General features: G+C 41.2%; 2 protein-coding genes across 3 annotated transcripts in view; one reads left to right on the forward strand and one right to left on the reverse strand.

Annotated features, from left to right (window-relative positions):
• Positions 1-3452, forward strand: part of slc60a1a (solute carrier family 60 member 1a) — an 11445-nt gene extending 7993 nt beyond the window's left edge. The window contains exons 8-10 of the mRNA XM_086198385.1: positions 585-655; positions 1296-1416; positions 1677-3452. Of these exons, the coding sequence (XP_086054511.1) occupies positions 585-655; positions 1296-1416; positions 1677-1729 (245 nt within the window). The 3' untranslated portion in view covers positions 1730-3452. The remainder of the gene's footprint in view (positions 1-584; positions 656-1295; positions 1417-1676) is intronic.
• elk4 (ETS transcription factor ELK4) overlaps positions 1940-10971 on the reverse strand; it is a 25124-nt gene continuing 16092 nt past the window's right edge. Inside the window, exons 3-6 of one of the 2 annotated variants that reach the window (XM_086198386.1) lie at positions 10505-10971; positions 8595-8843; positions 6415-6534; positions 1940-6314 (exon numbers count right to left, since the gene is read on the reverse strand). The exon at positions 10505-10971 is cut by the window's right edge and continues 292 nt beyond it. In XM_086198386.1, coding sequence (XP_086054512.1) covers positions 6216-6314; positions 6415-6534; positions 8595-8843; positions 10505-10971 — 935 coding nt within the window. In that variant the 3' untranslated portion in view covers positions 1940-6215. The remainder of the gene's footprint in view (positions 6315-6414; positions 6535-8594; positions 8844-10504) is intronic. The other variant, XM_086198387.1, reaches the window with a different exon arrangement.

Here is a 10971-nt window from a genome sequence, read left to right on the forward strand (position 1 = left end):
AGTCATCAGGATTGAATCAACAGCCTTAATCAGTAAGTAGTCCAAAAATAACATGAGAACTTGTTGAAGGTTGTTACCAATGATGGCCGATGATGCAGCAAATTTAAGACACGTAAACAGATGGGGACCGATTGTTGTTATTGTGGCTCCAGGGATGAGAAGAGTCAAAACAGCACAAGCAACGTCTGAACCAGGTCAAAACCGTACAGTGGTTTTCCATGATTCATCATACGATCGCCTCCTTTCTCATTCTGGCTTTGCTTGTGGTGTAAATCATGATGATGATCAAATAAAAGAGAGAAGCCTCCATATTAGTTTTTCAAAGCAGTTTTTAAAGTTGTTAATGGTTCTGAATGCATCCTGTATATCAATTAAAAAAAAAAAAAAACAATGAATGGTAACAAATATGGTTGGGAAAATCTATGTTTGTTTTGGTAGTACTTATGTACAATTCACGTTTTCCACACACGATCGACTCATGCATTGATGACCACTCTCCTGAGCCACATCACCAGCATTGATATTGTAGTTGTAAATATTGATTTATTGATTTTCATGAATACATCTTTTGTCATCTGTTCAAGGTTGTGGCACAACTGTCTTAGTGACCAGCGCGAGTGCAGGTGAGATGCTGATGCAGCTGCTAATTGGATCGGTAAGAAATCCTTTGCATGTGTGTGTGCATCTCTCACATATGTTGGATTCAATTCAGCACTTGTCTCTTCTGCTACAAGTGTATTCTGTTTGATTTTCTTCAGTGGTCATGTGTGTAAAACACAAAAAGAATTGAAAAAGCCAATCTAATGTATGGTGGCCCCAAGAGGTCACTGCAGCTGAAGACAACACAAACATTTTCATTTAATAAAATTCAGCATGAAAAAACTCCAAAAACTGAGATAAAGGGCACATCTGGATGCACTTTTCTTTTCAAATTATATCTGATTTGATTTTAGAATTGTTTTGCCACTGCATGAACATGACAGTGACTTATTCCACTCAGTGGTGTGGCTTTTGAGTTGTTTAAACAATGTGACAGCATGCTTCAGGTTTGCACAGTTAATTTTGTATGCGTTGACCTTTTGCCCTCTGGAAAGGCTTGTTTTGGGGTTCATAGAAATAAAGGCCCCTTTCACTGATGTTTAAGGTTGTGAATTTGCAGTGCATTTTTGTAATTGTGTTTGTGTTGGCAGCAGGATTTTACTTTTCACAAGGACTATTGTGGGAGCGGCACAATAAATGACTGAAACGGCATCATTATAAATCTGTTGTCTTTGTCCTGTGGTGTGTTTGTGTAGGTGATCCACAGTCAGGGCAGCTATGCCTTCGTCTTGACATGCACTGTGGCCTCTTTGCTGGCCATGTGCTTTTTTCTGCTGCTCCTCTATGTTCAGCACATCCACAAAAACACCAACAGAGGTAAAGAAACATCAAGCACGTGTGGAGAGAATGGTTGACAGAGAATACAAAGAGAGCGCTCTTGAATGTCTGTCAGGGGGCTGAGATGACTAGCATGAAGAAGTGCATGTAGATGACGTTGACACTCCACGTCCATGCTTGTTTGTAACTTGGTCACAAAAGTTTGATTCTGAACAGGCGAACACCAAATGTGTGTTCCTGAGTGTTGACTGACTTGTCTGATATGTGTGTTTGAGCGTTGAACTGTTGACTATTCTCAGATGTGTCTGAAGACACAGAGATGAAAGAGAAGCCAAAGCCAGGAGCCTCGTGAGAATCCTCTGAAGGTGACGGGAAGGAAACACAGCCAGAACAAGCTACATCATGGACCCATTATTTAACCCTGTTGATCAACGCTTGCCTTCATCAAGTCCTGCATATCTGTTAAAGACATTCCGATGATTCTAGTCTGCTTCGTAATTGTACTGCTGGTGTCTGCTCCTCTTAAAACCTTCGCAACTCACTGCATCACTAATGAGTGAAATGCACCAGGTGTGGTTTCTTGCTGGTGGAATGGAGCAGAATGAAAGAAGCGGTTCGGCAGAGATCTTTTATTCTCACCAATGACTTACAAATACTTCCATCAACATCATTAGGGGTGGATGCGCCAATTAAGACAAGGAGTTTGTAAACATTGTAAAGCAGAGCATGGCAGTCATTTCTTCAAAAACAAGACTGTACCGGGAAAGTCAACAAAAGAGGCAGCAAAGGAGTAAATATGCTAATACATAACATGTTATTAGGGTCATTCTTCATAATTTCAATCATTGTCTGAAAAAATACAAAGGAGGCGACTGTCAGTTCAATTTAGGATTCAGTATTGCCTGATTACAATTCATGAATCGTTTGATATATATTGTAAAACATTTATTTGAAATCTCTTTAGCTTTATAAAATACAAAGTGCATTCCTTTAGGAAAATATACATTTCTAAAGAAGCAAAATTCAACACGTCACAAAAGAGGAAACTTCAGTTCTAGAAAGGCAACAGAATCCATTACTACACAAACCCCAAAGTTTCTAAGTGCCAATGTTCAATCACATCATCTGCATTTACTTATCAATGCAATATCAAAAAAACTGGACATAGAAAACATGGATGGAGAGCTCTACCTATAAGGCTTTGATTCACAAATATGAGGCAGCCACCTCAAAAACACAAAAGAGGAAATGAACTTGAGGAAACACATGCACAGATAAAACACGACATCAGAGAATCAGATACGTTCAGAGATATGCTGTCAAACATTTCTGAGCAAGATGGAAAGAAACATGGCCTGGCTCCATTTACATGCATGTTGCTGTCCATCTACATTAAATGCATCCCAAAGACAACTGAAGCACATTTACCAGTCACAGTGTACTTGCATGCGAGTACACCAAACATCCCAAGGAGGTTTCCCTCCAAACATCTGGAGCTCTGGTTTGGTCAAAGGTTGGACAGAAACACTCTTGTACATCACTCTGGAGCATCGCTCCACATCTAGGCCCATATTCACAAAGCATTTCAGGAGTAAACTCAACCAGTTTATTTAGGAGAAACTTAAAACAACTGATAATTTTAGGACTCCTAACTTTTTCATCAAAGTATGTTTATAATGCTTTTTAGTGCTAAACCATCTCAATCTGAAACGTTATGGGTTGTGAAAAGGATTGCTATATCACAAAGACTAATACTCAAATTCCCAACATGGCTGCTGCAGGCGATCCCCTAATCACATTAACATAAAGAAGCATTTGGTGGTAGTGAGCTTTTAAAAGATAGTCTTAATCACAATTTTAGTCCAGTTTCAAAGGTTTTTAATGATGTGCTTGAAGGAAAAAAGCTGTGCTTGTGCCATTTTCTTTTTTGTTGGGAAGGCGAAGCGTTCCATCTGATCAGCTGTGTATCTAGATCAGGAATAAAAGGCTGCTGACAGCTGCACAAAGAGGCAACCAGTCTTGGGGCTTTCAAAATCTTTATTTGAAAAGGCATCATGACACCTCTTTCTATAGCACTAATGTGATTAAGTCATTCAGGGACGCTTCCCCTACCACTAATAAAAATACTGTGCTTTCTTTACTTGGAAAATACAACCTTTGCATCAGATTATTATGTGGTTCAATAAATACTAGTCCTTGTATAAATAAATTAACATGGTGGACGTGTGAAGTATTGTGCCAACACGATCAACCACTCATGGCTTTATTGCCTTTGTGGTTGTGAATGATTGGCACCGTAAACAAGAATGATATATTCATATAACTAGAGGGATTCATGTAGAGTTTAAATTCCTTTTTCTTGTTAATAACACAAACTTACAGCAAATTTGCACGTGCTCAAATGTATCAGTGTATCAACTAATCACTGTGGGCATATCAAGTAAGCCTGTTCCTATATTGTGACATCATCCCTCGTAACCAAACCAACCCCGCCCCTTTCTCTTTGAGATTTTTCTCAGTTCCATGGTAAATGTTCTTTCAGTGGCTTTCTGAATAAGCTTCATAAGGAAAAACTTAGCTAGGAGGTTTAAGTGTCAAATAGGGGAACTTTTGTAGGCCTTCCCTTCCAAAAGCTAACAGGTCTAGTGCCCATTCACAAACCTTAATTTGAACCGCTGCGAGCATTCTTACCCACAATTAATTTGTTCTGAGCTCCAAAATTGGGTTTACAGCGCCAACCCCAAAATACATGATGTTTCTTGCAAATCATGATTATGTCTCACTTGCCCTTCCTCGCCATCCCACAGTGTTACACCTGACTGATGAGCACACATAACCACGTGAGGTGTACAGCCCCCCCCCCCCCCAAAAAAACACAACACTTAGTAGCACTATGTAACTTACACGTGAGCCAGGAAAATGAATGAATCGTCTGCCACTGAATATTAAAACTTTTCTACTTTTTTTTCTCTTTATTTTATTTTTTACACAACAGCTACAACCTGGCTGGGATGTGTAGAGACAGCTCTGCGAAGTGTGAGACTTTTGTGTATTGTGCAAGACCCTACATCGATGATGCAAAGACTCAGCTCAAAATTAGTGAGAACCAAAATTCAGAAAATCTTTATCAGTTCAAGAACCCACACCAATTTCATGGGTAAAAGGCTTTGGTGGTGAGATAGAATATTTTGTGAATACAGGCCCTGGAGTGGAGCTTAGCTATGGTAAGGCACCATTTATGGCTTCATGTGTTAGTGGAGTCAAAACTTCCCTGTAGAGGGTTTGCTGGTCATCCATCCCTGCTTCAGAAATGGACACTTGGCTTCACAAACACTGTGCCAAGTTCCATCCAAGTATCATGTAAACAAGTGCAATGTACTATTTCCATGTTTAGCACAGAAAGTCTACGACTCTTGTACTTGAGTCTGTGTCTCGGACTTATGGCTTCAAAATTATTTACAAAGCAGGTAGAAACTTTTCATAGCTGATCGTCCGGACAGGTTTAAGGGGAAGGAAGGTGTGTACAAGCTCCTCAGCATAAAGGGTTAATGGGTATTAGATGGCTAAGGCTAGGCAAAGGTTTAAGCTAGATGCTAAGACTTGGAGATTGATTGGGCATAAGGTAACTGCAAGGAGTGAGACAAGGAGGCTTCTAGTTTTCTGACAGCTGAATATCGTACAGACAAAGATCTCTGTCTGGCTGTAGTTCAGACTGAAATAAGTAGCAAATGCGCTCATTCACGAATTTAGTGAAGCGTTAAATGAGACAGCTGTCGATTACTTTATCTAGTAGTTGGACTTCCTTAACTGACTAGCTAACATGTTCCATCTCCAAGAGTAAAACTGACAAAATAGCAGTTCTCCAGGAGGGTTTGTGATAGACTATATTGTCCAGAAGTTGTTGCCAGCAGACACCGGCAATTCTCTACACCCACCTAAGAAATAGACCAGCAATCAACCATCTGTAAACCTGAGGGTCCTTGGTACTCTTAGTTTTTGGGTACAGATAACATAAATGCACGATTTATTGTTAACAGTTCTGATACATGCCAGGTTAGCCAGTTCTGGTTCCAGCCTTTGGGCCAGGTGGTACCACCTTGACCCAATCAAAGCTGGTCTGGTATCAGAAGCTCAAGTTCACCTCAGCCAGCGCCACCTACACATGTATGAGAGTGCTAAGATCGATCGCCATATATCCGCGAATACCTGTGTGAAACCCTTCCTTGAGGTAACTGACCTGAAAAGCAAACAAGTTAGAAAAGGCAACATCATAGTTGAGTGAGTTTATGGCTTCACACCTGCAAGATGACTGGCTTGAATAAAAAAGCTCTCTGGGCCATTTACTCTAAAAATGATTACATCCAGACGTGACACAAAGTTGAGCTTGGGGTTTGGTCAGGTGTCACGATAAGACAGTTAAGGTGGGAGTCCTTTTGGATATGACAACATGTAGCCACTGTTTCCAAGCAGAAAACAGAGGAGGTGAGGTTAAGCTTTGCATCAAAGGTAAGAGTATTAGGTTAAAGCCATTTCAATGAGAATCAGAGTTCGAGAAAAGACACAGTCATTGCCGACGGGAGGGAAGTCTTTTTGGCATGATAAATGTGACACAAAATCAGAGGGAAATTTTACTAAAGGAACGATTGAGATATTTGCCACCCCACGGGTCCAATCCACATGCACCAATGGCTGCCATGGAAATTCCTCCCTCTTTCTTGTGACTGAGGATCCGGAACAACCACAAAAAATTATTCCATGAGCTTGTAAGAATCTTCCATCAAACTATAAACATGTCTCATCATTTGACTGTAGTGGGACTGAAGTGGACTTGAGAGCACCTACGTCTTCTGAAGGTCTGGGGAAATGGGGCCAGGTGTGTTGGTCCCATCCAGACTGTACACCGGGATCTGGAATTGTGGGGGGAGAACTGACGGGAACTGGAACAGAGCAGAATTTAGTGGGCATTTTGAAAAGACAGACGACATGACAGTAGATGACAGAGAGAGAGGGAGGAAGGGAAGTTCTCTCAATACTAACTTGGAATAAGTGAGCTCCCTGACGTCGTGTGGCTGGGCTGAGAGGAGCCACTGGACTGAGAGTACTCCAGAAGTGGATGTTGGACAGTAGAGGACTGGGTGTCAGCAACAGGGTCGGTGTCTGAGAAGATGACATGTACATGTTTCATCTCACCTATTTCAGCCAACAAGCTAAACAAACCAAATATTGTCTCTAAGGTTCATTCAAACAGTTTCAATGCACCATGTACTTTACAGGGACTGATGCATGAGCCTCAGAAAGGATCGTTTCATCATTTTTTCTGATTAGCCCACTGTTTGGAGGAGCTATGTAATATAGAAACATCAAGAAACCCATCGATTACTGGTCTGTACCATCACAATCATGAAATCTAATTCATGACCTCACAGCTCAGAGACTTTGTCCATCATGTAAGGACTGAGGCAAGTGTGAGAAGAGCATGGGGATTCTAATCATACTACAGAGTGGTTTTGTCTTGAGTTGATACGAAGGGTGGGACAATGCATCGATCTGTATTGATTTAATCACCAAAGAGCCAAACGTATTAATGTAACATTAAAACATTGATGTATATTACCACTAGTAAAATATGGATTTTCTGTAAACGTCAGTGTAAAGCCCAGATGCATGACACTTAAACTGGGTAACTACACAATCACGCAAACAAAGGCAATCTGAATTACAAGCCTCCTTACAAACATGTATTTTCAATCAGGCTACCTTTTTAAAGATCCCAGAGAGTCAGATTTAATCAATTTTTGGTGACAAAAACTGTCTTCTCCACTCTTAAGGTGCCAAGATGCAGGCAAGGCAAACCTTTGCAGTTATTGACCAAAATTCTTGCAGCCAGCAGCTGACATTAAAACAGCAGATCTCAAACAAATACAACTGAAACAATCCTTTCTCTGCAAATTACATTCAGGATGGATTTTAATGAGAAAAAAGTTGTGCTTTTTTTTTTTTTTACAATATTCTTCAAGTTCATCTCAGGCAAATATGCATTTAAGAGTGTATATACCCTTCACATTTTAGTTCAGTCAATGCAGTACAGCATACAATACTGTAAATGTTTATTATTTGCTTAATAAAGACTGAAACTGAGTCAATAACACACATAACATTCTCATTTTTAAAATTTATATATATAAAACAATATGAAAGGTCCTTTCAAAAATTCTCTGGGCATTTCAGCAAACTACAACTATAAATATGGATATCTTTTCAAGCAAGTCTCAGCCAATTTTTCGGTATGATGTGCTATTACAAAAACGCCTCATTACTCAGTGTGCCACAGCATCGTCGTCACCTGGCGCAGTGCCATAATACACTAGTTTTACTTTGGAAAACATTTTCAATACCAATGTTCCCAGTCAGAGAATTAAAAGTAAAGCAAGAGAGTGTTGGCTTGACTGGGACACCAAATCACTCACTCCATCCCTCCAATCTCACTTTGGCTATTTGACATGTTCATTATTATATTCTGGATAAGCAAAAAAACTCCCATACCAACTTTAGCCACTAAATCAGAGGGAATATGCAGACTCTGACAGTTACATTGCATTTAAGAATAGTGATACTTTTAATGGCATCAACAGTCACAAAGTGATCCATATACATTGTGCCTGTTTCAACAGCTTCCTCCAGCCACAACGGGGAGGCAATTAATTATAGCATTTGTTGTCCAGGCTTTGCTTATATTCGCAAGGCTATCCACTAAACAAGACATTAGATTAGATTTGTGATCTTGACATGACTTTTGTATTAAAGTCTTGTTATTTCCGCCATTTTAGCTAATAGGAGTGGTGAAAGGTCCCTTTTTATTGACTGCTGTGTAAGCAGTGAAATATTGTTGCATGCTGCAGCTCTTCAGAGAGCAGAGCAGTGGTTGTAGTGGCATGTGTGCAGTTGAGGTTTGTCATCAATTAGTTAGCGGAGTCAAATACAGCTAAAACTTGTGATTGATGAGAAGTAACAGCGAGCGTTGGTCTATTTCGTACAATGTGAGATTCGGTCCAGACTTAAGCACACCTGATCACACCTCAGGTTTCACTGGCAGTATTAGCCAATACACAATGCATTTTCCATGGAAACTGTTACCAGTTAGTGCTATATTGTTAGTTGTGTAACATGATTCTACCGATGTTAGCGACAACTTAATGAGGACATAGCATAGTTCTCACCTGTAGCATTGCTGGTGTCAGAGAGGCTGTAGGTAGGGAGGGACTGCAGAGGTTCCCAGGTGAGAAGTCCGAAGTGGTGACCAGCAGGGTTGGCGGGCTGATCTGCAGGATTTTTGGTGGCTTGCGTGTCTTTCCTGAGCCCTGACTGCTGACTGTTGCACTGCTGCTCACTGAGGGTGAAATGGCTTCAGCATCCAAAACCGCAATCTCAGCGATCTCATCTCCAGACAAAACACTGCCACTTTCCACCTGGTGGACAAAATATATGGGTGACTATTTCTACAATTTTGTTGTAGATGGCATACACTTGTGTAAGGGGAAAAAAATACATAAATGTGTGCGGTTGCACAGAAAAATTAAAGAAATCTTGAATGAGCTCATAGGAAAAACAGAAAAACCAATAGTTTGCCCTGGTTTTGGATACATCACAATCGCATTCCAACCATGACGACAGGAAGTTGCTCCAGCTTCACAAACCCTTCAAAAGGGTGGATCAATCATATTGGGCTCCAGGACTGTTCCTATTTTCTGTTACTTCAGTTAAAACTTGTACCCCACAATTACTGCTGTCTCAAAGACTATTGAACAAACTAGTTTTCAGCTAACATTGGCAGTACGTGCTCCATATCCATAATTACCTGGTTAGTATCTTGAACACAAAAAAGAAATATATTTATCAAAGTTGACAAATTTGGGTTTCTTCTCCATCATTGAAGACCTAATCCACCTCTCCTCTGGTAGCTCAGCACAGATAAATAAAAAAACAAAAAAAACAACAACAACACTTTTATAATTATATTCCATTTGATGATTGTCTGTCTATATGTGTTGACCCAGCGATGGACTGGCGACCCGTCCAGGGCGTACCCTGCCTCTCACCCATAGTTAACTGGGATAGGCTCCAGTCCCCCCGCGACCCGACCCTTAACAGGTCAAGTGGTAGAAAATAAATGGATGGATGGATGGATATTCCCTTTAGTAATATCCCTGGGCGGCACGGTGGTTAGCACTGTTGCCTCACAGCAAGAAGGTTCCAGGTTTGAGCCCCGTCTTGAGTACAGGGTCTTTCTGTGTTGAATTTGCATGTTCTCCCTATGCCTGCATGGGTTCTCTCCTGGTACTCCAGCCCCCCCCAACAATTGAAAGACATCCAAGAGGGGGACTAGGCTAATCAGATACTATAAATTGACTGTGGCTGTGAGAGCGAATGGTTGTCTGTCTATATTCTATATGTGTTGGCCCTGCGATGGACTGGCGACCCATCCAGGGTGTACCCCGCCATTGGGACAGGCTCCACCCCCCCCCAACCCTTAACAGGATAAGCAGTAGAAATTGGATGGATGGATAGATTAGTAATATCCCCTATAATTTTCTTTTTGAGCAAAGACTGTAATAACAGAAGCAAGTTTGTTTGTTTGAAGAACCACTGGTTCAACCCCAGCAACAGCAGTATTAATTTTGGGTAGGGAAAGCAGAGAGCCAGAGCTTGCCCCTCTGTCATTACCACCTCAGAGGTGCTCTTCAGTGAGGCGCTTAACCCAAATTGACTGTGGCTGTACGGAGCAGCTTCCAGATGGGGAATGTGCAACTGTGTGACTGTGATCAGGGCACTCTTGCAAAAGTATCTCTGAGTGGGTTTCCCCTGAATAACTAAAAGATTAAAGTTTCTAATATTTCTTCATCTAAATACATTTCTTTATTTAGTCAATGGGCAGGAGACTACAAGATAGACAGCAAAAATAATGAGGATGCCACTTTTATCCCAATAATTGTGTTGTTCTGTGCTTTATTGGATTCTTACATTAGCTAAATGTGTGGCAGTATCTCCCCCCAGTGAAGTAAATCAGTCACTGCTGAATAATCTCAAAACCATTATGGTGTGGGATTTGATTGCGGTCACATGTACAAACCTTCTCTTGTGCTTGAACTTGAGTATCTGTGGACTCCAGTGCCTGTGAATCAGTTGGCTGAGAGGACCCAGACTCGATGTCACTGTCAATTACTAGCTCCTGTGAGGAGTCTGGCACTAGACTTGGGGAAGGACTGGCTGAGGTAAGGTCCGAAAGGGTGAAGTGTAGTTCTGTGGGGCGAATGTGTTCCAAGGAGAAGACTTGGTTGGAGTGTGTGCTGATGTCTTCACCTCTCAGGGGTGGAGCTTGCAGAGCATTCAAGTGACTGGAAATCAGGGTCTGCTCTATAGCAACCTGAGCAGGTGGAGCTGGCGCTGGCTTTGGAGGAGTATTTCCAAACTTGATTACAGATGGCAACACATTTGACAGTGGTGGCTGAGGCTTCTGACTCTGGGTTGCAGTGGAGGGACCACTCTTGGAAGTAGTCTTCTCTGCTGGGTTCTCTATTTTGATTGACTTGAAGAGCT

Source organism: Aulostomus chinensis, chromosome 3 (assembly GCF_037954235.1).
Source record: "Aulostomus chinensis isolate RoL2024-O1b breed Wild chromosome 3, RoL_Achi_v1.0, whole genome shotgun sequence".
NCBI lineage: Eukaryota > Metazoa > Chordata > Actinopteri > Syngnathiformes > Aulostomidae > Aulostomus > Aulostomus chinensis.